A 27,011-nucleotide genomic window follows, 5' to 3' on the forward strand; every position below is an offset into this window, starting at 1 on the left:
ATGGAGAAGAAAACAATTCTAGAAGAACTTCTTTTAAAGAAGTCACAACAGAAGAAAAAAATATCACCAATTAATTACAAGAAAAGGTTGTTTGTTCTGACAAAAGAAACCCTTTCTTACTATGAATATGACAAAGGGGTAAGAAATAATTTTAAGCAAACTCTTGTAAGATTTTCCAATGTCACCTTATTCCTCTGGTTTTCTTTTGGGAAACTTGAGTAGACACTATGTGTTAGAACTGCAGGTGTACTTTGTTTTGAGTGGAATTATAGGGTATCAAATCCTAGTTTCAGTTCAGGAAAACACTTAGCCACAGCCTTAAAAGTGTCTCTCTTCAGCACAACTCTTACATTGAGCATCTGTTTATGTCCTTCCAAAGAGAACTTAAGCAAGTAATTAACATTGGCATATGTTTACACATTGTCTTGAATAGTAATGTTTTCCTTGTTCAGACTTCCCTCTGAACTGATGCAAATAACTGGTTTCAGAAGTTACTTGTATGAGGCATAATTAGTTCATAATCTCATCCCTCAGCTGCACAAAGCAGATGGTTAAACTATCCGTTTCCTAAGGAGTGACTGTGTATCACAAAAGGGTGGCTTTTCATTCAGCACGTCTCCCGTTGGGAATGCAAATACATGTCCCAGCCAACTTATTTTAAAGTTTTTGTTTCTTTTAATACATTTGGACTCCTCCTGTGAGTTACGTCCCATTAGGAGATCACAGGGCTCAGTGAGAGCAAGCTCCATTACCTTAACGAAATTATGAATGCTGCAGCCAGGCTTCTGGTTTGCACTGAAAGTGTTTTTCTCTTAATTCCTCCTTCTTCTTTTCCTCTTAGTCTCCCCTTCTGCCTTGTACTCCTGCAGTTGTAGCACAATGTTTTCTCAGATATAAGCCTGTGTCCTGTAATTCTTGTAACTGACTTAAAAAGGAACTTGATTAATATATTAGGTGCAGGTAGGCACCAAGGATGTTTTTTTACTATCTTTCCTGTAAAGTTTAACAAACCTGCAGCTATGTCTTATCCAACTCGAAACATGAAATTGCACAAAATAGTCAAACTAAGATATTTCATATTTTGTTAAAATTAGTTTACAGCCTATTGTATTTTTTCTTTCTTAGAAAAGGGGAAGCAAAAAGGGGTCAATTGAGATTGAGAAAATCCGTTGTGTTGAGACAGTGAATCTTGAGGAATCAACACCTCCTGCGAGACAATATCCTTTTCAGGTTAGCTATGAAATCTGTTTCAGTTACATTTCAGGTGAAATTTTCCAGTCATCGTAAGGTACACTGGTCACTCCTATCCTGAGTGGTGATATGTGATATTGCTGAGTGCTACAGTTATTTACAACAAAGAGAAAATCAGTCCCTATTATTGAAGTTGTGACTTTGCTGAATTTTTTTTTTCATTGACTGTGATAGAATTTAGAATCATAGAATCATAGAATCGTCTAGGTTGGAAGAGACCCTTGGGATCATCGAGTCCAACCATCTACCGTCCTCTACAAAGTTCTCCCCTACACCATGTCCCCCAACACCACATCTAAACGGCTCTTAAACACATCCAGGGATAGTGACTCAACCACCTCCCTGGGCAGCCTATTCCAATGCCTGACCACTCTTTCTGTGAAAAATTCTTTCCTAATGTTCAGTCTAAACCTACCTGATTAGGTCAAGTCTTGCTTCTTTTATGTTGAAAGGTCTATCAGATACTTGCTTAAATAAGATCTGGAATCTATAGATCGCAACCCTATGTGATTATCACTTATATTAAGGCAGAATTAAGCATTTAAAAATTCTTATTTTAGTTCTCACTGTCTCTTTCCGCTTCCTTTTTTCTTTTTTTTTTTCCCTCAATATCAAGTACAAGATTTGACCCCTGACTGCCTGATTGATTACCATTCAAATGTGCCACAGTCAGGAAATCCAAGGCTTTGTGCATTTATCAGAAGATGCAGCTGCACTAAGCAGTGCACATGTTTGATAATTAAATATGATGAGAAAAACATAACTTCAAGTTTGCTGCCTTTCATCTCTTTCAGTTGCCCAGCTCAGGTTCCACCTAGAGCCTCTACCAATCTCAATTCTATGGGCAGTGGGACATGCAGATGTGAAAAGCAGCCACAGATCCCCTTCTGGAGTGCCTCTTGCCAGACAGTGCAACCACAAGCAGCAGGCTGCTAGGGTGAATAACAGATCTGCTGAATAGTGCATTAATTCATGACCCTCCAATAATTACCATGCCCAAGGACAACCTCATGAGAGATACTTAATATTTCACTGCCCGGTTGATCCTAGGTGTCATTCCAGTCTTTCTTTCCCTCTCCCTCCCCCAGTTTTGTGGCACGGAATGATACATTTATGTTAAATTACTGTATTTATGTTAAGAATGCATAATTAATTTAAGAGGGGAAAAGAGAGTATGCTATAGTTACAGGGTGGAGAACTCTGGTCTGGGAAACAGGATCTCTAAAGAGGACTTTAGGATGATGATAGCTGAACATAAATTCCCAATGTGATGTTGTGGCCAAGGGAGGTAAATGGACATGGAAGCAGGCACATATTGAGTAAAGCACTCAATATGTTTTGACACTACTGTGATCACCAGGAGAATATTGTGTCTAGTTCTGGGGACTATAATTGAACAAAGATGTTGTAAACTGAAGAGAGGTCAAAGGAGAGACTTGACAATGACTAATAGATTGGATGGATAACGTATTAAAGAGAAAAGCTCACAGGACTCCACCATTTAACTAAATAGACAGGAAGCAAAATGATCGGTCCTGTATACTTACCAGTGGGAGTACACATTTAATAATGAAGGCTCTTCAGTCTAACAAACGAAAGCAATAAAACGCCATTTAAAATTCAATGCAGATGAAAGAAAGAAATGTACACAGGGAAATTAAAGAAAGAAAGAAAGAAAGAAGGAAGGAAGGAAACAGACACAGGGAAATGAAGCTCTGGGTTAACACACACACACACACACACAGAGTCAGCTTAGTACTAAACATCATCCAAAAAGCAAAGCAGATGTTAGTAATTATTAGGTAGGCATCAAACGAAGCTAGCACAAGATAGGCTAAAAACAAGCAAAAGCAGCTGACTCTTCTAATTGTGTAGCTAAGCTGTAGGACTACTTACTGCAAGATGTTGTGGACACTAGTTATTTGCTTAAAAAGGCAACTGAACTAATTCACAGAAGAAAAATACATCTCAAAGGGTATTTAGCATAGACACATCATCGCCTTTGGATCAGGATTCCTTGATCACTGTGCAGATGCCCTGAGAAAACACTCTGCCTCAGTACTGTTACTGGACGCTGTAAGAGACAGGTTCCTGGTCTGGGTGAGCATTTGGTCTGACCTTGTGTAACAATAGTCAGAAGCTGGAAGACGAGCTGGAAAAACTGAAGTGGAAAGAAAGAATTTCCACTTTCTATAGCATGTGGGCTATAAGATCTTTTATACATAGAAGATGGGTGTATCTAGAAATATTCTATGCTGTCCCTTGTTTCTGCAACTGTACCTTAGGACTTTTGGTAAGGCAGTACATATTTGTATGAGTCTGCTCAAAACCAAAAGAGAAGCATACTAGAGTCAAAAAAGCAGACCAATACCCATTGAGAACCACAAGGGCATTGCCAGGGCATGCAGAGATGCAGTTAGAAAAGCAAAAGCTCAGCTCAAATTGAAACTGCCCAGAGACATCAAAAACTACAAAAAACAGTTCTTCAGGTATGTAAACAAGAAGAAACAGAAGGAAAACATTGGCCTGCTGTTAAACAGGCGAGGTGAATTAGTCATCAACAATGCTGAAAAGGCAGAGGTTCTCAACACTTTCTTCCCCTCTGTCTTTACCACCACTGTTGGGCCCCAGGCCTTGAGAACAAAAATTCAGGTTGATGAAAACACAGACCCACCATCTGTGAAGGAAGAGTTGCAGGAGTTTGACTGCTACAAATCTATGAGCCCTGACATTATCCACCCGAGGGTGCTAAGAGAGCTGACTGACATCATTATGAGACCACTCTTGATAACCTTCGAGAAGTCATGGGATGTCCCAGAAGACTGGAAGAAGGCTAATGTCACCCCCATCTACCAGAGAGGTTTAAAGGAAGATCCAAGAAATTACAGGCCCATCAGTCTCACTTCAGTCCCTGGGAAAGTTATAGAATGAATCCTCCTGGAGGTCTATCACTAGTCAAATGAGGCACGTGATTTTGTAAAAACAGCAAGGATTCACCGAGGTCAAATTCCTGTTTTACAGACCTGGTTGCCTTCTATAACAAAGTAACCTGCTTGATTGATGTGGGGCGAGCAGCGGACTTCTTTGTCTTCCTGGATTTCTGCAAGGTTTTCAACACAGTTCCCCACAGCCTCCTTCTAGAGAAACTGATGTGTTATGGTCTAGGCAAGTGGTCCATGTGGTGGATGGGGAGCTGGCTGACAGGCAGCACCCAGAAGGCAGTGGTACCTTACTCTGCTCAGCTCTTGTCAGGCCACACCTGGAGTGCTGTGTTCAGTTTTGGTCCTTGCTATACAAAAAGATGTGGACAGGCTGGAGAAGGGCCACCAAGATGATCAAAGGACTGGGAAGCCTGCCATATGAGGAAAGGCTGAGAGAACTGCGTTAGTTCAGCCTTGAGAAAAGAAGACTTGGGGGAGACCTTATCACCATGTTCCAGCATTTAAAGGGTGGCTACAAAGAAGACTCCCTTTTTACAAGGAGTCACATGGAAAAGACAAAGGGTAATGGGTACAAGTTACTCCTGGAGAGATTCCAATTGGACACTGTCGTGGTTTGGGCCAGACTGGCACTGAAACAAATGACAGATGCTCCCTTTTACTTTTCTCCCCTTTGGATGTTCCCCTTTTCACAATGAGAACAATCAGCCATTGGAACAATGTCCCCAGGGAAGTGGTGGATTCCCCAACATTGGGCACTTTTAAGATTCAGCTGGACAGGATGCTAGGCCATCTTGTCTAGATGGTGCTTTTGCCAAGAAAGGTTGGACCAGATGTTTCTTGAGGTCCCTTCTAACCTGGCATTCTATGATTCTATGATTATATTTATATTTACATGAAATGAAATATGAAGTATTTATATGAAATGGCAATAATACAAGTGGCATCTGGGAAACAGTACTAAGTTGTGGGAGTTTGATGTGGGTCCACAAAGCCTAGTTTGTGTTTTTTTTGGTTTCCATCCCCTTCTCCTTTCCCCTCCTGCATAGCGACATACTTTCAGGCAGTACCTTTTCACCATGCTGGCTTTCCCCACCTTTTCCAGATTGTGTACAGGGGTGGCCTTCTCTATGTCTATGCAGCTAATGAAGAGAGCAGGGAGCGGTGGCTTGCAGCTTTGCATAGAGGTAACACTATTCCTTTGTGTACCAAAATATTCAAATAACATGAGGAGAGGTAGGAAAAGGTTCCTGCCTCATCATTTTGTGCAAGACTTTGTCACCTGTTTTTAGTCTCATTCGTTTTTCAGCACCAGCTGGTTGACATGCTCCTGGTATTTTCAAGAATGGACTAGAAATTATAAAGGCTGAAAGCTTCAGTGAGAAATAAGCCAAAAGAAAGCTTTTTATTATTATTATTCATGGGTATTTTTTAATCTTCATCATATGTTCAGCCTTTACTGATGCAGGTTAATAGAGCACAAACATTCCTGATGTGGCTAGTATAGTGCTTACCTGCATGAATACCTTTTTTGAGAATCAATACTGCTAGTGCTTTTTCCTTTTTATATTCCTCTTTTTTTCAAGAACATTTATATTGTTTTCAATGAAGCATAGAGGAATATGGTATAGAGATAAAAATGTGGCCAGGGTATGTGTCTAGAGTGAGATATCAGTAAGCACTCTGGGGTCTGGTGCAGCAGACTCTATTGATCATAAGGAATATTTGCATTTTGCAGCCTGTTATGTTCTCTTTGGTTTCTCTGTGCTTTCCAGAAATTAAAGACAATTCTGATTTACTAAACAAGTATCATAAAGAATTCTTCATCAATGGGAAGTTTCTCTGTTGCAACCAGACCTGTAAGGCAGCCCCTGGATGTACCATTTGGGAGAAACGTAATGTGTCCTTTTATTTGTTTAATTAGTCTTACAGATGTTTTTCACAATATCGCCAAATCACATAGATATTTAAGGCAATGTAACCAGTATAAAAGCTAATCTACTTACACCTTTTCATGTATTGGCTGAGCTCCATTTAACATCATAGCTGCTATACATTGTATCTTATAGTATAACTGGGGGAAATAATACACTAAATTATGTCTTATATCTACATATTAGTGTTTGATCAAAAAAGTTAGTGACATTTTTACCTACAAAATAAACGAGATGGAATTATTTTTCTCCTTATTCTTAAGATCTCTAGCTAGATTGTATCATTATGCTGCAAGACCCTTCTGGTGATGAGGTCCCATAAGCTGAATGGGTAGTAACAATAGAAAATCATCACAAGAGTGGGTTTGAATGAATGTAACACAACACAGTTTCATAGCTAAATAGAAGTAAAACTCTTATGCTAATGTATAATTATATTCATATGATTTTTTTTTCTAAACAGTGTGATTTAACTTGCAGCATTTTTTTTTCTCTATTTTAAGATACTTCTCTAAAGTATTTTTGGTAGAACTTAGTTGCTATTATTTAGGGGTTTAGCTTTTATCTGGAAAGACAGAGAGGAAAATTTGTCAAGTGGTACCCTTCTAGGCTTCACATTTTCAGAAGGGAATTCCTGCATGTCTATGTATATGCTTAACAGTGAAACTCCATGTTTGGGAGAGGGAAAAGAAGTTCATGAGTATTTGGCCTTTAGCTTTTTAAAGTTTCATTATTTGGAATCATAGATCGCTGTTAGATGCACTGATTTCAGTCATGATTGAATGATTGAATTTGAAATTAATTATATTGGCTTATCTAATTATTACTACAGGTTTCATCATTATGGAACACTAAATAATGTAGAGACTTGTCAGCCGATTTGTACCTGTAATTTGAATAGTTTCACATAGCTTCAAAACCCCTTGTTACAAAAGCAAATAAGGCCATGAAACCACTAGTCAGTGGCAAGGACAAGGAAATACCTCGTTACCAGTCATGGATGGCTTAACTAAGAGGCAAATTAAAAAGAAGGTTTTGTATACTGAATGTTTTGTTTATGTCTGAAGTAATAATATGTGCTGTATCTACTCTAAACTTGCGCCTAAATAAGTTCCTGAGGTTGCTAACAGAGATGTGTGGAGCACAGGGAGACTCTCTGTGTGGGGATGACTCCAGACAGCCTCACTCTTGTAACCACTGGGTAATTGAAAGCAGTATTTCTTAATTACTACTTCACAGATTAGAAGTGTCAATGTAACAATTTCAATTAAAAAGAAAAAAAAAAGAATAAAAATAAAGTATATATATGCTTCTCTCTGTATGTAATCGAATAAGTTACCAGAATTGAGAGAACCATAGAGCTAAATACAACCACAGATTTCCCTGAATTTGTATTTTGGCATAGGTGAAAACAACGGTTGATGGGGTTTTTTAAGATATTGAGGTGGTGCTTGAATTAAGAGGAAGTTAGAAAATACAGAGCTAAAGCAAGTCGATGCGTCAGGGAGGTAAAATGTCAGCTGGCATGATGCTGCTGCTGACACTGCATAGACCTGCAAGCGACAAAGCCTCCAGAGGTGAAGTCTTTCTTAAATTAAAGGTTTTTTTCCTTTGATTTTCCCTCTCCTCTAGATGTGACTCTGTGTTGCACAACTGGGTTTGTGAAACCACTGCCTCTCGTCCCTCAAACGCTGGTAGGTGAAAACATTTGAGTATCCAGCTATAGGGGAAGACCTGGGAGGGCTGTGGGATGGAATGGAGCACTGCAAACCACCACTTACTGGAAGCTGATTTAGACCTCTTACCAGCAGTGCAGCTTCAGCCTCCTTGTGCCCACCAGCATGTCAGAAGGAAGGATTCATCTCCCTCTTGCATGTGCTCTAAATGACAAACTGGGAAAGTCTCAGCCACATTCAGTTCACTTTAACGTGCTGGTGGCAGTACTGGTTACAGCCCTTGTAGTGGTGTCTTTTACTTTATACACTTATTTCCCGTGGGATCGGGGAATGCCATCAGAGTTAGCTCCCTAGTCCTAGTTAGCTCCTAGACCTAGGAGGTCCCCATTCCTAGACATGCCAAAAACTCCCCTCCACCACCCTCCCCAGTGAAAATGGTGCTCATAGTACTTGGAGAAAACATTATAACTGAAGATGTAAACAAATATACCTGCTTCACGTGGTGAAAAATGGGGGATGAACTGCAAATATCTCTGGCAAATCCCAAGTTGTGCCCCCAGAGGCTTGGGTCAGGAAGGTCTCTTTTGCCCTGCTCTGCAGAGGCAGCCTCTAAGTTAATGAATCAGGAAGTGCATCTGAGCTCTTTATGTACTCTTGCCTGTATATTGACTTTATACCAGACAGAAACCAAAGAGTGGGATGTCCCACCAGCACCCACTGAGCCTTACTGTCCATCTGAGAAAGCTAGGCTTTCACAGACCCAAAGAGAAAAACCAGGATGCCAAAAGGCACTGCTTGTGCTCGATTTGGCCTGAGTCCTCTGGTACAGCAGTTCCTTGATGAAGAAGGGCAGCAGTTGGCAGGATTATAAATAAAAGTAAGACTGGAAGCTGTGCTTCTATGCTTATTTCCTCATCCATCTCTTTCTGTACAAATACAAGGGCAATACTGGTATCTTTGACCTTAGGTTTACTGCCTAGCTTAATTATCGAGGTTTGCAGGTGGAAAGGAGATAAATGACAAGAGAATGGAAGAGAACAAAGTGGTTTAAGTTATGATGTTTTGATATGTTTAAAAAAAAGACTGTCTGTGTATTCACAGATCGTTACCCCAGCCTCCTCCAAATGAAACCAGACTGGGTTTCAAATAATGGGATTTTTAAATCTGTATTTCCTGCTTTATTTTAATTTGTCTTCTGTTCTGTATCTTTAGAATACAGTCTAGGTCTATTTCCTAGCTTCTCTCTGTTAATCAGGAAGTAACTTAACAAAAAAGAAAAAAGTTGGAATTTTTGTGTATACAGTTGACATGAACAGCTACAGTTTTAAGAAACACGTAGATTATCAAGAGACAGAAGATAAAACCACAAGAGCTGTAAAATGGAGCTTTAAAAAAATAATAATAAAGCCTTGGAAATAAGCTATGAACAAAGAACCTTTTGACATCTTTTTCTCATAATGAGATCAGAAAGTAATAGCATTGTAAACACGCAGCAGCATAACTTGTTTTGAATACCGTGGTCTGTTTTGCCTGGCTTCCATCAGGAGATGCTTTGTCTATCTGGAGAGACCATCAGTCATGCAAATCTGCTGCTGAACATTCTGGCTTCTGTTAGGCCTTTATGATTTATTTTTATTATCTGCTTGAGTTCAGAGAAGATATTTTGAAAGGGAAATTTAAAAAGCAAGGACATGCAATTTTCAGATGAGTATTTCTAAAACAAATTCAGTAAATGTAGATATAATAACTACCACATATGGTTAGAACAACTTGACTTCATTTTTCCAAGCCATATGATATAATCAGGTTAAGAAGGCTAATACTGACTTCTCATGGTGAGGAACAGTCTGTATTTGGCCATGGAGCTACTTCTATAAGCTCTCAGCACATTTTTATTTTGACCTTTCATCTACCCAGTTTGGTCATCAGAGGTATCACTGTACCCCCAGCCTTCCTTTCATCTGTCTCAGTTCATGTTCCTCACCTCTCCAGCCTCTGCAAGCCTTGTGCCTTTGCTTTCTTCCGAACTGACCAGAGGCATTACTTTGCTTGTAGGCAAAACTGACCAGAGGCTTTAAATTTTGCATGAGGCATTACTTTTGCATGCTTACATCCTGCATCTTTGATGCCTCTGTCCCTGGCATCAGTTCAGCATTATACCTCTAGTCTCCCACAGAGGAACTGGTGTCTAAAGACTGATGCCATTACAAAGGATAATGGGCACAAAGGTCCCTTCATGGGAACCAGGAGGCACTTCCCCTGTGCTTTGATAACAGCAGGAAACAGGAGCTTCCTGCCTCAGAAAGCAGGACCTCTGCTGGGGCCTGGCAGCCACTGTCTGCAATGACAAACAGTTCGTGTAGGGCAGACCAATACTGCAGATCACAAAAGTGCATTGAGTGCACCCTCATATCATCTCATGCTTACCTATTGGACAAGGTTTAGGGAAGCTGAAGTGATCCAGCACATGCTTCCAGCTGTATGGTAGGGGTGCAGTTCCATGGATAGTAGCCATTCTCCATTTGCACATCACAGCTGAATCTCAGACTGTCACCCACAGCTCCCTAAATGACAGTGGTGCAGCCATCAGTATTAAAACCACAATAATACCACTGCCAGCATAAAGGAAATTATAAGATCCACTCAGCGACTATTACAAAATGCTTTGGGGCTTTCAGCCAGTGTTGGAAATGGAAAGCTGTATGTATGGACACAAGTCAAGACATTAATCTGTAGCAGGTTACAGATGAAGTCCATCCAGAATGTTGCAACAGACAAATACACATCCAGCAGTGAAACCCAAAGGGATGCAAATCTGATGTCCTCATCTTTGGCTGGTTCTTTTCCCTGGCGGATTGGACAAAGCAAAATTCATTTCTGTGATCATAATTCTTTCTGCCATTTACTTTGGCCAATGCTTTGCACTTTCTTTTGTTCACACAAAAAGATGATCAACAGGAACCACCCATAGTGGGTTCAAGTAGTAGTACTTGATGAGTAACAGACCTAATTCTAGTCAATTGAGGAGTCTGCTGTGAGTGCTACCTCTTTAAATAATGGGTGTCTCCACCGGAGCTTGATGAGATCAGATTGAGACTTTGTGTGTTTGCAGGAAGAGATCATGTATGTCTTCTGACTCAGTAGACCGAATCAAGTATTCTCATGGCTTTTTGGTTTCTCCCTGTTTAAATTAAGTACAGAAATGCCAATAAGAAGAAAACAAGCAAACACACAATGCCATGGTCACTTGGACTTGATTTAAAGGAATCACAGCCTGCTTCAGGACACTTGGCATTCTTCCCCGGCATTGCATTACACTGGTTTTTAATAATAAATAGGTGGCATTTGAAGCCTTTTCTCCTAACTCTTTCTTATTTTCCCTCATGCTTTGCTCTCGGTGTTTCAAGTGTAATTTTCTCTGCTCTTAAAGAATTGTGATGTCTGGATTTTCTCAGTTATGACATTTTCCTGATTTCTAAATGCATTTCAGTGCCTTAAATTTAGATGCTTTTGCCCATTATTTGATTGATGTCACCTCACTTTAATGTCAGGCTTCTCATCTAAGTCATTTGTGTAGACATCCTCAACAATCAGTGATGAGAGGTAGACACTTCCGTAGGATGACATATTTCACGTGAAGACATGGGTCAAAGCTAGGTAAGATGAACCCCATAGTTAAATATCCACACTGATTTTACTCTGCACAGGGAAAGTTAGGCACCAAGGAGTGGAACTACTTATATCCAACATGTTTAGCAGACAAATGCCAATAAAACATGGTAAGAAAAGGGAATATTTTAGAATTAACATAGCCTTTTGATTTCAGTCATTAGTAGTAACAATTGACTAATGCTTGTTGTGCTTCATGGTAACATTACTATTGATCAAACACCATACAAACAAAGAAAGTTATTTTATAATACTGTGATGGGTCTTTTGATACAACAGGACATCATGGCACTTAGTTATAGTAAAGCAAACTTTGGTCTTGTGGTGTCCAAAGCACATGAATTGCAACAGTTCATTAGGAAGTATCATCTTCAGATAAGTGGCATGCTATCACATAGTCTATCACATAGTTTCGGTAATGAGAGCTCCCTATTACAGCAATGTCAGCCCCTACTTAGAGTTAATTGTTCCTGGTGTCATTATGACAGATCTTGGTTCTTTTCTCACCTGTCTTACAAATGCGGACAACAGTATCTGGGTTGTGCTTCTCAATGGATGAGGAAAAGCTGCTTGTCTGTGCCCGTTTTCTTAGCTTTGATTAATTTGCCTGATATCACTAAACTTGTTGAAGATATAAGTGATCGTGTACATGTCATATGTTATTTCTTACTGTACCCTGTGCTGCATCTCCTTATCATTTTATTCCCTCTGTCTTCAAAAGCAGAAGCGCAGAAGCCTGCCTCATGGGCTATCACCAGACAGGTCAGTCCTGAAAATGGCTGTGGCCCAATGCAACTATGAACCCAATGGAGCCTCAGCTTTCCAGCTCGTCAGAAGCAATAAATACTATGTATTGCAAGAGAAAGATTCTGACTGGTGGAAAGTAAGGGATTTGGAGGGGTAAGTATAAACTGCAGAATACTTTTGTTCCATGACCATGGTCTTTCACGTATCCCATCTTCATAGACAACACTGCAGGCAGTCCTGGTATCTTTCAGGGTCCGTGTTATGATTACCTTAGTAGATTTTAAACCCTGCTCTAGAAAGGTTTCTTCTGTACAACTCCATTTTCATTATCATCTTTAGCTGCCAGTTTGGGTAAGATTTACAACAGTCACTGCCTAGTGTAATAAGATAGCACCCAACGGCCTTAATTTTGATTTGTGCTTGAAGAAAGGCTTGTGTATACAGAAGCTGTCCATTTCTTCCAACTATTTAGTTTAAGTGAATAAAGAGATGAAATTTCTCCTCACACATGGTGCCTCTCTTGTTTGCACTAAACCATTTGTAGACAATCACCATTACTACTGCAATAGCAGTGACAGCAGAGAAACTGGTGAGAATTGCTGAAGCATGAATCACTTCTTACTTCAGTGTCTTCCCAGCTTTAGCAATGTTCTTCCACAGAGACAGAACACCCCCATCCTGTACAGTACAGAAGAGTTTAATTATTTTCTTTGAGGTTCACAAGTGGAGGAATCCCCTTCAGCAACTTAAAATAAGATATTTTTGATTAATATCCAGCTGGGGCAGAAGAGAGAGTCTCTTCCCAAGTTATTAAATAAGAAACAGCTTTAGGAGTACACTAGAGACAAAGGCAGTGCAACAAACAGGAGCTGCCTGGAAGAGACAAGATTCCTTGTCTGTCTCATGATGGATACTAGCTGAGTTTGATTTTATGTACTTGATAGAACTGAAGAAGGGAAGAATTTTTGAGCCAGGAGATGCCAAAACAGGTTTGGAACAGAATGAAATCACTTGATCCTCTCATAATTCACTGATTAAGTTTACAACTGCAGGGAAACCAATGAATAAAGCAACCTTAACTTAAGGTAAAGCACTTTATAACTCACTGGATTCTCATATTGTTCTGGATGAAGAAAGCAGCACACAATCCCTGCAACTCAAAGACAATAATAAATTAGTAAGCTGAGATATGCTCTTAAATGCCTTCGCTGGACTGTTTATAGCTATGTAAAATCATATGACACAGGCAGCTCTGTTTAGAGCCTGAGTAGAGAGCTCTAAGATGAATGGAGCAGAAAGAGATCAAGATAAAGGGGGGACTTTTACAGTTTTCCCTTCGCCTTGAGAAACTGAGACTTTTGCATTAGTGATTCTGTAGGGACAAGCCATATATACATAATAGCAAAACCTTTAAATTCTGCTTAAAAAGAAAAAATCTCACTTTCTTGAATGTAGTAGGAACAAATATCAGCAGTTACCTGTTTCACCTGTTTTCATGCACTCTCAGTTTTCCTCTTGCTCTACTGAGATCTTTTAAAGAAACCCTTCCTGTCTGTGTCCATCCATATTCAAATATACAATTTGTTGCCCCAATTTATTTTCCTGATGGCGTACAGCCCACCCCATTACAACTACAGGTGCCCATTGGCCCCCACAACTTAGGTCCAATGTGCCATGCTGCCAGTCGCTCAGCTGTGCATATTCACTTGGCTTAACCTCTCAATTGCATCTGGCATTCTGTTTGGAAGAGCGCTGAGCCTACCTATTGACTTTCTACATTCAATCTTGGATGTTCCACTGGAGCACATTAGTCACTGGCCTCCTTCATCACAGCAGCTGAGATGGCAGGTAATGGTATTGTTGAGCAGCTGCTCCAATATTCCATATGATGAAGCCAATCATGGAGGAAGAAGCCATTTCAATGACTAGCAAAAAGAGTGCTTCATTGAAATGTACTTTTGTAAAACAAATTACTTCTGTATTTTCCCACATGGTAAGTAAAAGCAGAAATGTTTTAACCATGAGCATTTCCGTTAGTGGCTTTCTAAAAAGTGACTCTCTGATTAATCCCTTCTCCTATTCTAAGTGACCAGATTGAAGATGCAGTCATGTACAGTAGCTAAACTGTGAACTGTTTATTTTGCAGGAATGAAGGTTTTGTACCGAGCACTTACTTGAGAAAGTTATCTCTGAGCGATGATGAGCCAAGGTGAATCAATATGCAGCTATACACTGCTTAAACATTTTCGTTACCACTCTAGTAAAGATTAGGCAATATTTCTGGAATATTTTTCTTTTTAAATAACCTTCTGAGTACCAAGCATAAAGTTTCCTGAAAGGTATAGAATCAGATACAATTTGTCTTCTTGACTCATACATTAATGCAAAAAACATCAGTTGAAAATCCTGGTTTCATTTAAATCAATAAGGTTTTGCCACTGACTTCAATAATGCTCGAATTTCAAACTTTGTGCTCTTACTTCAGCATTAAATCAGCCTTCCTAGTACTCTTGTGCTTTTGTGTGTATGTGGGCAGTCCAGTACAGGGAAAAGGAAGTCCAAGTCTGTCAAAGTGATACATTGGACCCACCTTTTCCTTTTTAATGAGATGACATGAAATTGTAAGCATTAAATATATGCATAAGTATTTGAATTAAAATATCACAGAAACATAACAACCTGTCTCATGCAAACCATCAGAGGTTTTCTTAAAAACCTACTCTTACAGTATCCTGTAAAAGGCAGCATAAATAAGAATCATTATTATTTCTGCACAAGGGGTTATTTTAGCAGCCTCTTTTTCTCCCACATGAACTCTTTCTGTTGTCTGTCATGGTAAGAACAACTATTTGGGAAGTCTAGGGTTGCACTGGTTCGGAAATCTTCCATGTAAATTTTGAAAAAGGTGGATGAATCTCTTCATAAAGTCACTAAAGGGATGTATAGTTTCATTGTCTGTTACAGCACGCACAGAGAATATTTGGCTTTCTAACACACTGCACAGTGGAGGGGAAAGGCTGTATAAGTGTTTACCAAATCATAAAAAAATCCAGATAATTAAATATTTCTCAACTTTTTCAAATATTCACCTTAGACCATGGCATAACTACTCAAAAAATTCATGTAGTATGACTTTTAACCAACGAAAGGTATTCTTCATAACCAGTTTTTCACACTTTCGTCATGTTTTTTTATCTTTTCAGGGAAAACTCCAGTGTCAGTGAACAGGCATTGGCAGAAGAGCAGAGTATTGCTAATTATGAGTGAGTATATAGAATGTCTTCATGAGAAACAAAAGATTCCTTGGGCAGAGATTGTCTTTCCACTTCACACATCCACTATACCTACAGCAATGGTATCCTACGTATGACTGTTATAATAATGATAATAATTATAGGTATTGTCATCAGCAACATCACTGCTCACAGACTTCCAAATGCATGAATGTATTTGCTTTCAGACAAAAAAGTCATTTAGACAGATCAGTCTTGTACAGTAATAAAGGGATGCTTCATAAAAGTGAACTGCTATTAAAAAAAAAATTCATTGGAGCTCCCTGAACTGATGTGAAATAGCCTGTTTGGCTTGTTTCCCCCATTTGGGATCTCTCAGTTTACTTCAACATTATGATGACCAGAAGGTTCAAGGTTCAAGGCAAATTATGGATCTCCCAGCTTTTAGAGAGACGGCTGTGTCATGGTCTGCAGGAGACATAGCAAACTACTTCTGGTAGAGCTCCTGGCAGAGCTTTAGGGCAGCAGGATCTTCCTCTAAGAACATACTGTAAAAAGTCAGAGTCATGGAGTGGGCCCAGATATTTCAGGATGAAGAGACCCACTGGACAAGAGGAAGCAGATGGAACTAATGTTTTCCCTTTTACCTTAGGGCCTAAAATCACACATGCAGGACAAGTCCCAATCCTACCCTCTGGTTTTTAAAAGCAGTTTTGAAAATATTTACAATGTCTGGCATTTTTCATGTGTGTGTCTTATTCAGAAATCAGACTGTCCATAATAAGCCCAATATTTCTCTTTGCAGTTGGTATGCTGGTAATATCTCCCGTGCCCAGTGTGAGCAGCTGCTCCGTCAGAAGGTCCTACATATCCTTTATCACTTGTATATGAACAACCATGGAAATGTTTCTGTGTCTGCTGTCTTTGCTGTACTGTGTAGCTAGAGGATGCTGATGCTCTTTCAATAGCTGTTGTATTAGAGAGAGCTAGAAACTCTTGTGCTAACTCGGTATCCATAAACTGATCTCCAAAAATGTCTGGATGCACTTATAGCTTTTATACATAAATGAACAAATCTAAAAATAGGCTTGGAACAAAGCCACACATTTCCCCTCAAAGCTCTGCTTTTCGATTTTACCTCCAGGCCTGGGTTGTTTGCTCCAGTGTGGCTCTTTCTGCAGGTCAGCCTGGAGGAATTGTCTGTAGTGGCTTTACAATATACATAATCATGTCATAATTCATCTTGTCCTAATGTAGTTCTTAAAGAAGGTCAGATAAGTCATGTCTCCTTCTCTCTTTTGTGGACATCACAATGTAAAGTCTAATGTTCACTGAAATGAATCCCAACATCATTGTTCCTTCTAACTATTTATTTTTTTTTTAAATTAGGGGAAAGAGGGTGCTTTTATGGTTCGGAAATCTAGCCAAGCAGGAATGTATACTGTGTCTGTATTCAGCAAGGTTTCTGAGTGAGTATCCAAAGAATACGTATCATTTCTACGAGCCTGCTATGGGCACGCTGCTTGGTGTGACTGGTCAACAAAAAATTCTCTACATTGTCTTAAAGGCGAACCTCGGGCATATTCAGGTCATATTAGTTACCTGGACTCATACTTGTCCCTGGGTCCCTGAATGGGGAAAGGAAAAAACCTCATCAGTTGAGATAAAGAGTTTAATAGAACAGTAACAGAAACGGGAAAATAACAATAATAATAGTAATGGTAGAAAGAATATACAAGATAGAGTAATACACACAAGTCACTCTCACCACCCAGTGAATTGGTTGCCCAGCCCTGTCCAAACAGTGATTGTGGATTCCCAGCCCCTAGGCAACCCCAAATTATACTGAGCATGCTGTCTATAGTATGGAATAGTCTACTGGACATTCCATTGTTCTGTCTATGCTCCTTCTCAGTTTCTATGGCAAGCTGAAGAACAAGTCCTCGAATAGTACAGTCATCACCTAGCAACAACTAGAACAATATGCATTATTGACATTCCTTTCCCACCAAATCTGAAACACAGCAACCACTAGAAAGAAAACTAACTCTATCCTAGCTGAAACCAGCACAGGGAGTAGCAGAGTCTCAAGACTGAAAGAGAAGGAAGGGAATGGGCATGGGAATAGAAGGCATTCAAAATTAGATGTAGAAACATTGCAAGGGCAGTACATTAAAGTCTTTTTTCTAAATGTGACTATTGGGAGACAAGTACTAACCATCAGACTACGTTAGAGTATGCAGCAGAAGTCTCCAATGTACTAGGAGCCTGTACTACGCAGACAGCAAGTGTAAGGGCCGGGGGGAACGACACGGATGGACAGAACACAACAGGACTGAGGCAAATGTAATAGTCTTCCTGGTGGCATCGACTACATATTTTGCAATTTGGCAAGCTGGTGTGTTGCAGTTAATTCAGCCCCTGACTAATCTATCAGCGCATGGGCTGGAAGGCCTTTTGCAAGGCTTTGAATTGTACAGCACTTTGTGATGTTTTTCAGAAGTAAAAAAGGAACAGTCAAACATTACCACGTGCACAAAAACACTGAGAACAAGTATTACATCGCTGAAAACTGCTGTTTTGAATCAATTCCCAAGCTTATACACTACCATCAGCACAACTCAGCCGGTAATTCTATATGTTCTTTCTACTTGATTGGCTTTGGCTTAGGTTTCAGGACTTTTCAAAGTTATGGTGAATCTCTTCCGATACTGAATGCTTTACATACTGAAACATCTTTTGGGAGAATTTGGGTGGAACTTGATTGAACACATCCACAATCAATATAGTGGCTTTCCTTTGCTGTACAGTGCTTTTTGGTATTGTACTACCTCTTCTTGTGATACCTTTGCTGGACTAGCTGTTAAGCAGAGAAAATTTTGAATTTTGTGTCATGATACAGCAGCAGCTGAATATTGAGTATCTGTCATTATCTGGATGCTTGTAATATGACAGGGAGAGGGGAGGTATTAATTCACCTGTACTTCCTTTGATTTCAGAAGACTTGTGTCTATATTGTGACCTTTAACAGGTTTTCTTTGTAGGTATGGTGACAAGACTCCGGCATATAGTGTCTACGCAAATAAATAAAGTCCCAACCACAGCTTCATTAGGAAATGGTATGAAGATAACTTTCCTTTTTGAAACTGATGTCAATTTTAGCCACCAAGAAAAGAATAACCAGAAAATCATGACTCTTACTGCTTTCAGGCTTGCAGGAGGTTACACAGGATCTTTGAGCTTATTATTTGGTGGTCACTTCCATTTGTCCACGCAGGAATGTAAGAATTTGGGAAGAATGGTCTGTCAGTAAATAGCTCCTTCTGTAGTTTCCTCTTGTCCACTATAGCATTGAGATTTCAGGGTTCTGTCAAATAGGGTATCTAGTGCTTCTAGTGCACATCCAGGGCAAGGTGAATGCAAAGGCATTTTATACCAAGTTTTATGTTGTACCCTTTTTAAGGCATTTTATGTCAAGTTTTATCAACTTGCATGCTTCCTTCCCCAGTACATCTGAGTCACGGCCATTCTTTCCCTTTGCCGCATATCTGGCACAATAATACCTGTTCTTCAATCTCCTACATGAAAATATATCATCATTTGATGCATAAATCTTTCTTAAAACTATTTATAATGCTTAAAATTAAGCATTAGCAAACAACACTTGTAGAAAGTGTAGTTTCCTTCCATAACTCAAACACAAAGCCAAGAGATAGGTGTGTTGCTTCAGTGCTGCATGGCCCTGCAACCCTCCAAAGAAAACATTATTGCACGTAGGGGATACTACGCCTGCATTTCTTTTTTTTTTTTTTTGCTAAATGAATTTATTTTGTCCCACTAGGAATCTGGGAGCTGAAACGAGAGGAAATTGTCCTGCTGAGAGAGCTAGGGAGTGGTCAGTTTGGAGTGGTGTATCTGGGAAAGTGGAAGGGACAATATGATGTGGCCGTAAAGACGATTAAAAAGGAAGCAATGTCAGAAGATGAATTCATAGAAGAAGCTCAGATCATGATGTAAGCTATGGCATCGCTTAATTATTTGGAAATAATGATCTCTCCAAACATTAATCAGTAATGTATAGCACACACAGGAAAGAGAGTTTCCTCTTAAAAATAGGATTAAGTAGCGTTGAGTACATTAGGCACAAGCTAAATAGGTAGCCACATAGAATATTTGAAGTATTACCAAAGGAACTTCACAAAGGGTGATAGGATCATCTACAAAGTTTTCAATTAACATCTCTTCCACAGCTTCAGAGGTTCCATCTATGTCAACTAAAACTGTGTTTCATTAGCATTTATACAGAAACAGAAAGCTGTTCCTGCCATCCTGCAGGCAGGAATGAGAGACAATTTAATAACTGAGAAATGCCAGAGATATGAACAAGACTTAAAATTTTATTTTCTGACTCCAAATAGATATTTCCAGTAAAATTCCATGAGATGTTAACTGAAGCATAAGAATTCAAGAATATTTTGGATATCTCGTATCCTGAGGGAATGCACTACATTCCTGTCAGTTAACTAGCTGATATGATCAGGATTCTCAATCTGAAAATTTTGCAACATGGTTTTAGCAGGAAACCTTAAGACCTAAGATTTAACCCACCAATTCAGATCTATTTTCTCCCATCAATAAGATTGCACTTCTGTGCTGGTAAATCCTCTTTCAAGTTTTGACTATAAAGTTGTCATTTCATCAATACTGAGTCTTCTTTTTATTGTCATCAATACTGAGTTGCGTAGTAATGGGCAGAAGGACACTCAGTTCTTCTTGAAAAGGAATATTTAAAGTCTGAGATGGGACTGTGTTCCGACTCTTGTATTTCTCAGTACCTTGTATTAATATTTGAAGAACAAAACCTTCAGAAATGCACAATAATCTCTATTTATTCTTTGGTTATTTTATCTTTTTTTTTTATTTCAGGAAACTTAATCATCCCAAACTTGTTAGACTGTATGGTCTATGCTCAGAATCGTATCCCATCTATCTAGTGACGGAATACATGCCTAATGGCTGTTTGCTTAGCTACCTACGGAGTCGTGGGAAGGAACTACAGCCCCTTAGGCTCCTGGAAATATGTTATGATGTTTGTGATGCTATGGCATTTCTGGAGAGCTCTCAGTTCATACATCGAGATTTGGTAAGCTACCCCACGGGAGAGGTGGAAGGTAGGGGGATGGCCTAACACCAGGCAGTCCTACCCCCCAGGGCTCAGCCACAGCTGCACTGGCTCTGTTGGCACTCACCCCAAAAAGCGGATGGCTCCATGCAAGGCAGCTCTGGATGAGCAGAGCATTAATGTAAAGAGCTAGTATGCTCTGCTTCAGAGCTGAGCTGACAGGCCTACAGCCCCACATCCACGGGCTCTAGCATCAAGGATTGATGCCCCACTTGGCAGCACAGACCTTCAACTGTAAAATTAATCCACTGAAGTAAAGGGTTCTGTCAGATGATGCTGCAATCCTCCAGGAGAAAGAGGTAAAGCATGAAAGATTTGGGTAACTTAGATATTGTTTTTAATGAGCTAGGGATTGTCTAATTGGGAAACTATTTCTTTTACAAAACAAGTGTGAACATTACCACCATAAACTGGAATTTACTCTGGTGGATTGCAAGCAGGAGCAGAACTTGAAAGTCTGCAGCTGCCTAGCTCTTTTATATACATTTATCTGCCAGTTTTCAAGCAAGTATTTCAAGTTGATTTTGATAAGGGGATCAGTTCTTCCAAGAACTTAGATCCAAAGTTTATGCAAAACTTAGCTTTCAAGAATGCCAGCATAAGTCTTTGGGGAAATAAGCTGTTATTTTATTATCCTATTAAAAGTGAACCTCTCCAAATTTCTGGTGTATTACACTTCACAGTCAGCAGCAGTGTTTTGCTTCCTAACTCTAGACAAAAATGTGCCGGAAGATTTGTAACATTTTATTGCACTGTTTTGCTTCATTTTCCAACAGAGGTGCAGTCTTCTAAGATAGCATTTTAAATGTCTTCTTGATGCTTTCAAAGAATTGTCTTTATGTGTAAACAAAGTTGTTATCTCATCAATTTTCACACCCAGATTCAGAAATCACGAATATCAGACAGCTTAGGCAGCACAATTCAAGTTGTAAATATAAAGTCACTTTCCCAAAACCTGGATGTACACCATGGGAAAACATAAATAAACTTGAATTTGATTTCAGGTTGAAGACTGTAGGCACAAACTGTATCATGGAAAGTAATAAGCATGCAGGAAGAGAATGCAGCCTTAGATAAATGTTGTCAAGTGATCACCTGCAGAACTAGGCTTATATTGAACTTTCCACAAATCAGGCTGTATAAATCACCTTTCATTTCTCCGCTCTGTTTACAGTGCATTGCAAATAATCTGATCAATGTTTTTCAGTTTTTGATATCTTGGTAAATTCTGAGATTACTGAAAAGGACCCTAGAGTAGGACGCAATTCGAAAGACAGGGTTTAGTTTCGGGCTCTGTTGCTCTTTTTCTAGGTGAATGTGAGTTTCTCACCTTTGTTTCCTCATTGCCCTTATTTGTAAAGATGGGAAAATGGTAAAGAATATTTTTCGATCAATAATCAGAAAGTGAAATGAGAGCTATTTAATGTTCCCTTATATTTCCAAACATAATTGCTTCAATCAAAGAATGTCATTATTCATTGAAATGCTAGAGGACATAAATTATTATTATCAAATTACCAAGACATGATACTATTTGCTTCCCTTTGTATTTTTTTGTGCTCACCTCTTCTCTCATTTCTTTACTGAAGGCTGCTAGGAACTGTTTGGTTGACAGCAATCTTACTGTGAAAGTATCTGACTTTGGGATGACTAGGTAAGTAAAGGAGTGGGAGCCCTGTGAAGCTACGATGTTAGTGTTACATAGTTTACTGGCATTGATCAGCTGGCAATGGCTGTTAGGAAAGTTAAGCCACAGCCACATGATACGGCTCTTTGTGTCTCCTTTCCACTAATGACCATAAGCCGTTATGGGGGTAGAATAAAGTCATTCTGCTCTCTCAAAAAAGCACTTGCTTAAAGGCAAGTGGCAGCTGAGAGATTTCACTAGACGTGTTTGTTAAAGAATTCTCAGAGTTTACTTTGTGTGCAGGATTTATGCCTAATTTGGGTGCCAAACATCTTAATCAGCAGTCTCAATGGAGAGAAGTTGCAGAGGACGAGCAGCCTAGAGATCACGTCCTCTGAGAAGAGGCTGAGGGAGCAGGCTACTTAGTTTGGTGAAGAGGAGGCTAAGAGGGGATCTGAAAGCTGCATATAGCTACTTACAGTTACAAAGCTGATGGAGCCAGATAGTCTTATCAGTGTCAGGTGATACAACAGTGGACATCGGCCACATACAGTAGCTCAGGAAGTTCAAACTGGACAGTAAGAAAAGTTGTCTCCCCAGGAGCGTGGTGGAACAGTGAAACATGCCAGGCCTGGAGGCTACAAGATTGCAGTCTTTGGAGGCTCTAAAGACTTGGCTACACAGAGCCATGGCTGACCTGATCTGATGTTGGGAATAATCCTGTTTGAGCAGGAGGCTGGGCTGGATGGCCTTACAACATGCATTTCTATAATTTTGCATTATTTTCACTGACTTTTTTAGAGTTGGAAGGGACCTTAGAGATCATCTAGTCCAACTTCCCTGCTGAAGCAGGGTTGCCTAGAGCATGTTAGAGCATGTTACTCAGGACTGCATCCAGGCGGGTCTTGAAAATCTCCAAAGAAAGGGACTCTATGACCTCCCCGGGCAGCCTGTTCCAGGGCTCTGTCACCCTCACCGTGAAGCAGTTTTTTCTCATAATAAGTTTTTTTCTCATTTTTTCTCATTTCTCTAATAAGTTGATGGCAATCATCTGTTCTACAGGTTATAGCTAATACGTCTATCAGGTATCCTTTGGAAATTTGGGATTCTGCCCAGGCTTTTCTTTGCAACCTTGAGATGCACAAGAAAGAAGCAATAAATAGTATTTCACTGTAACTTGGTCACTAACAAGTTTGGTTCTTGCCTTGCAGGTATGTTCTGGATGACCTATATGTAAGTTCACTAGGGAGCAAGTTTCCAGTGAAGTGGTCAGCACCAGAAGTTTTTCATTACACCAAATATAGCAGCAAGTCAGATGTGTGGGCCTTTGGTATGTATGGAATTTGACATCAAAATGCATATATGCCATTACATTTGGATTTCCACATCTTAGTAAGCAGAAATGCTAGACATTTACACACTGGAGGAATGTAAAAAGCAGTTACAGCTCATGTTCTTGTTAAATATTTTTATGCATCCAAGCCCTACCCTCTTTGGGGTTTTTCAGCCTTACTGTTTTTCTTTTAGGCCCTTAGAAACTCTGCCCACTCCCTATTTGCTATATATGTGTTTAATATGGTAAACTAAACTGTTGGCAGTGGAGATCAAATGATATCTGCGGCATATCTAGACCATAAATCAGTTCTGCCCAAGTCAAAAAGGCTTTGTTGTTAGTTGCAGAGGTCAGAGTGCACTCTGTGCATAAGCCAGCTGCGGAAGAGAGTTTGTGTGAGCTGGGGCTCTATATCTCACCAAAAATAAGATGCGTTTGCAGATCACTTTCTACCCAGGAATTTCAAACATCTGAACTTCTACTTCAGTGGTTTTCAAGCTCTGATTTTCAAATCCCTGGAGTCTGCTCAGTGTTTCTAAAAGTCTGCAAAAGATGTCAAAGGAAGAGAGCCTTTTTTGAACAGGCTTAAATTCCACTTACATGGGTTTGCTCCTCCAATAGGAAAATTTTGGCAGCTGTCAGGTTGATGAAAGATTGGCAACCCACTGTTCTTGACATTGAACAATGATGAATAAAGCAGATGAAAGTGTTTCCAAATGCTGGACTGCTTCGTATCTTTAACTTCAGCTAGTCTCAGAACTAGAGACTCTGGCAGAGAAACAGCTCACTCATGCCCTTTACACATTGTTTTTAAAATAGACAATTAAATCAGAAGCCGGATTTTATGGTGGTACCTTTTCTTTTTGTCTTATCAATGAAATCCTAGCTCCGGGCTTTATTGTCATTAACTTCAGTATTGGCATTAACTCCAATATTGGCATCAACTTCAGTGAGAAACATTATTTTTCCTTAGAAGGTCTTTTCTCATTTTACCACTATCCATTGATGCAGTGGAAGGAAGGGGAGAGGGATCCACCAGTTCTTGCTAGGTTTTTTTAAACAAATGAATCTTTAAAGGGCTAAAGAACAGAATTGATGCATTCATATTCCAAAAGCAGTCGTCAAAGAACAAATAATCTTGGTTTTTTAATGTTCTCATTAGGGAAAGCTGGGATTTAGGTACCATTTTATTCTGATCCCAATGTGACAAGGCAATGCTCCGGCCTTCAAGCTGGAGGGAAGTCAAAGGTTCAATATTTAAAAAAAAAAATAAAAATCTTTACCACCAGCATTACATATCATTGTGAAATAAATTTTTCACAATTTTTTTTTTTTACTTTACAGTTGGCACGATTATCATATATGTTCAGTTACACAAAAACTGTTTCTTGCAAAGCTATCATTATGAATTAATTAGTATAAGATTTTCCAGTGTCTCTATTGCTTCAGTATAATCTAGTTCTTATGGGCATGTGTAGCCAACGCTACAAAGTATTCAGAAATCTTTCTGATACCAAAGGGATATATGTCCCACTCACTCTACAAAATCAGTAAAAATTTTCTTATGATTTACTCTATAAAAACATAGATACCTATAGCTGTCATTTTGGTTTTCCTTCCCTTTGTTTCCCTCTGTTTACACACACGTGCATATATAAGGGGATGTTTGTATGTATTTTGTAAAGACTACAGTCCGTGGATTGCTGTGTTTTAGGTTTTTTCCCTTATTGTCCACATTAAATCCACTTTATAACTGATGTTGAATCTAACTTCACCATCTACTAGAGTAGAAGTTGTTTTACATTTGGGTACAGAATCACACTTGTCAGTCATCTCCACACTTTTCTCTGGACAACATTCTCTGTAAGGAGTCTGATTGGTTTACATGTTGCATGTGTCTTTTGTTCCAGGAAAAAGGGGTTATCTTGCATTTCTTGATTTTCATTTCTTGTCTTCCATTGCCATGAATATTTTTGCAGGTATCTTAATGTGGGAGGTGTTCACTTTGGGAAAGCAGCCCTATGAGCTTTATGATAACATGCAGGTGATTGAGAAAGTGTCACAAGGATACAGACTTTATAGACCACAACTAGTTTCAGACATCATCTACCAGATGATGTACAACTGCTGGCACGAGGTATGTATATCTGCACATGCAATGTGGAGAAAACAAAATGGTAGGAGTCACTAGAAGTCACTGTTGATAGCTCAACTAATGTTCATAGTGGAAAATGTCCCTTATAAAAGCCATTGTTTATGTGTGGTACATTCTATATAGCAGTCTAGTTCAGGACGTATTGTTAGTACAGGCAATAAAGGAAGATTGCCTCCTTTCTTCTCAGAACCATGTATTTAAGCAAATAACAGTAAAATACCCTTCAACATCAACATAATATGGAGTGAGATTCTTCTCACCTAATTTTAATGGCTTAAAATTTGGTTGCTGAATTGTCTAAATTCTTTCCATAACTACAGGTCCATTACTGGTACCTCTCCATGGTCATTTGTGCTTTCTATCCACCACAGAATAGAAGATACCTACTTTCATACACAGAGATCTTAAACAACTAATTTAGATGAGACCTCTACCTTTTTAGTTATCTAATGTTGCTTGAAATAACCCCACCTTTAGAATGGAAAGGATGTGTTACCCCAGCTGTGTCTCCTAGGAGTTGTAAGTTAAATGCTGATCATGCTCATTTTATTCTGGGACATCTGTGTCTGCTGTGCCAAGAATTACCCTGATTTATTGTTCTTCGCCATCTAAATTTTAGTCAGCTGTCTGTGGACCATGATTTGTTTCTCACCAGCAACAAAGAACTGTTTGGCACATTACCGGTGATACCATGGAATGACAGTGATGTGGGGTTTTTTTTAGGTATAATTGTCAGAAAAAATGAGAGAAATAACTTATCTTTGAGGACATGTTAATGCAAAGGAAAAAGATTAAACTATCACAACACAAGAAAGACATAAAAAGTAACTTTAATTTCCTTTACCTCATAAGTATCACTGCCTCTATGAATTTCTGCATGCTAAAACCAAGAAAAATTAATGCAAATTACAGTTCTTGAATTATTTCAAAATTAAATAACCATACCCATCATCTTTGCTTCATTTAGCTACCTGAAAAGCGCCCTGCCTTTTATCAGCTCTTGTCATTTTTTGAGGCACTGAGAGAAGACAACAGAGCTTGAAAAAGAAGATTCCTAAAGAGATGACCATGCATACTGGTTCCATATCACCTGTCTTCTGTACGAGAGCTAAATCTGAAATTTGTCTGACATTAGCCACCCCTATTATTCTGTATATTAGCGTTCTTCTCATTTAATCAGGGAGTTAACCAAGATGTTTATGGAGAAAGCTTTCATGACACTCAGCGGCTGACAGAATTTGGAAAGATGCTGTGGAATAATATAA

General features: G+C 39.3%; 1 protein-coding gene across 1 annotated transcript; it reads left to right on the plus strand.

Annotated features, from left to right (window-relative positions):
• BMX (BMX non-receptor tyrosine kinase) lies at positions 1-26,902 on the plus strand. The gene is made up of 18 exons (XM_014960210.1): positions 1-138; positions 1,126-1,230; positions 5,296-5,377; positions 5,966-6,085; positions 7,757-7,818; positions 12,191-12,369; positions 14,363-14,425; positions 15,420-15,479; positions 16,255-16,309; positions 16,839-16,918; positions 17,950-18,077; positions 18,494-18,568; positions 19,291-19,462; positions 20,376-20,592; positions 22,221-22,285; positions 23,470-23,588; positions 25,571-25,728; positions 26,714-26,902. The coding sequence occupies exons 1-18, from the start codon at positions 1-3 to the stop codon at positions 26,786-26,788; spliced, it is 1,953 nt and encodes a 650-aa protein (XP_014815696.1). The 3' UTR covers positions 26,789-26,902.
• The last annotated feature ends 109 nt before the right edge of the window (positions 26,903-27,011 follow it).

Source organism: Calidris pugnax, unplaced genomic scaffold (genome assembly GCF_001431845.1).
Source record: "Calidris pugnax isolate Ruff unplaced genomic scaffold, ASM143184v1 scaffold188, whole genome shotgun sequence".
NCBI lineage: Eukaryota > Metazoa > Chordata > Aves > Charadriiformes > Scolopacidae > Calidris > Calidris pugnax.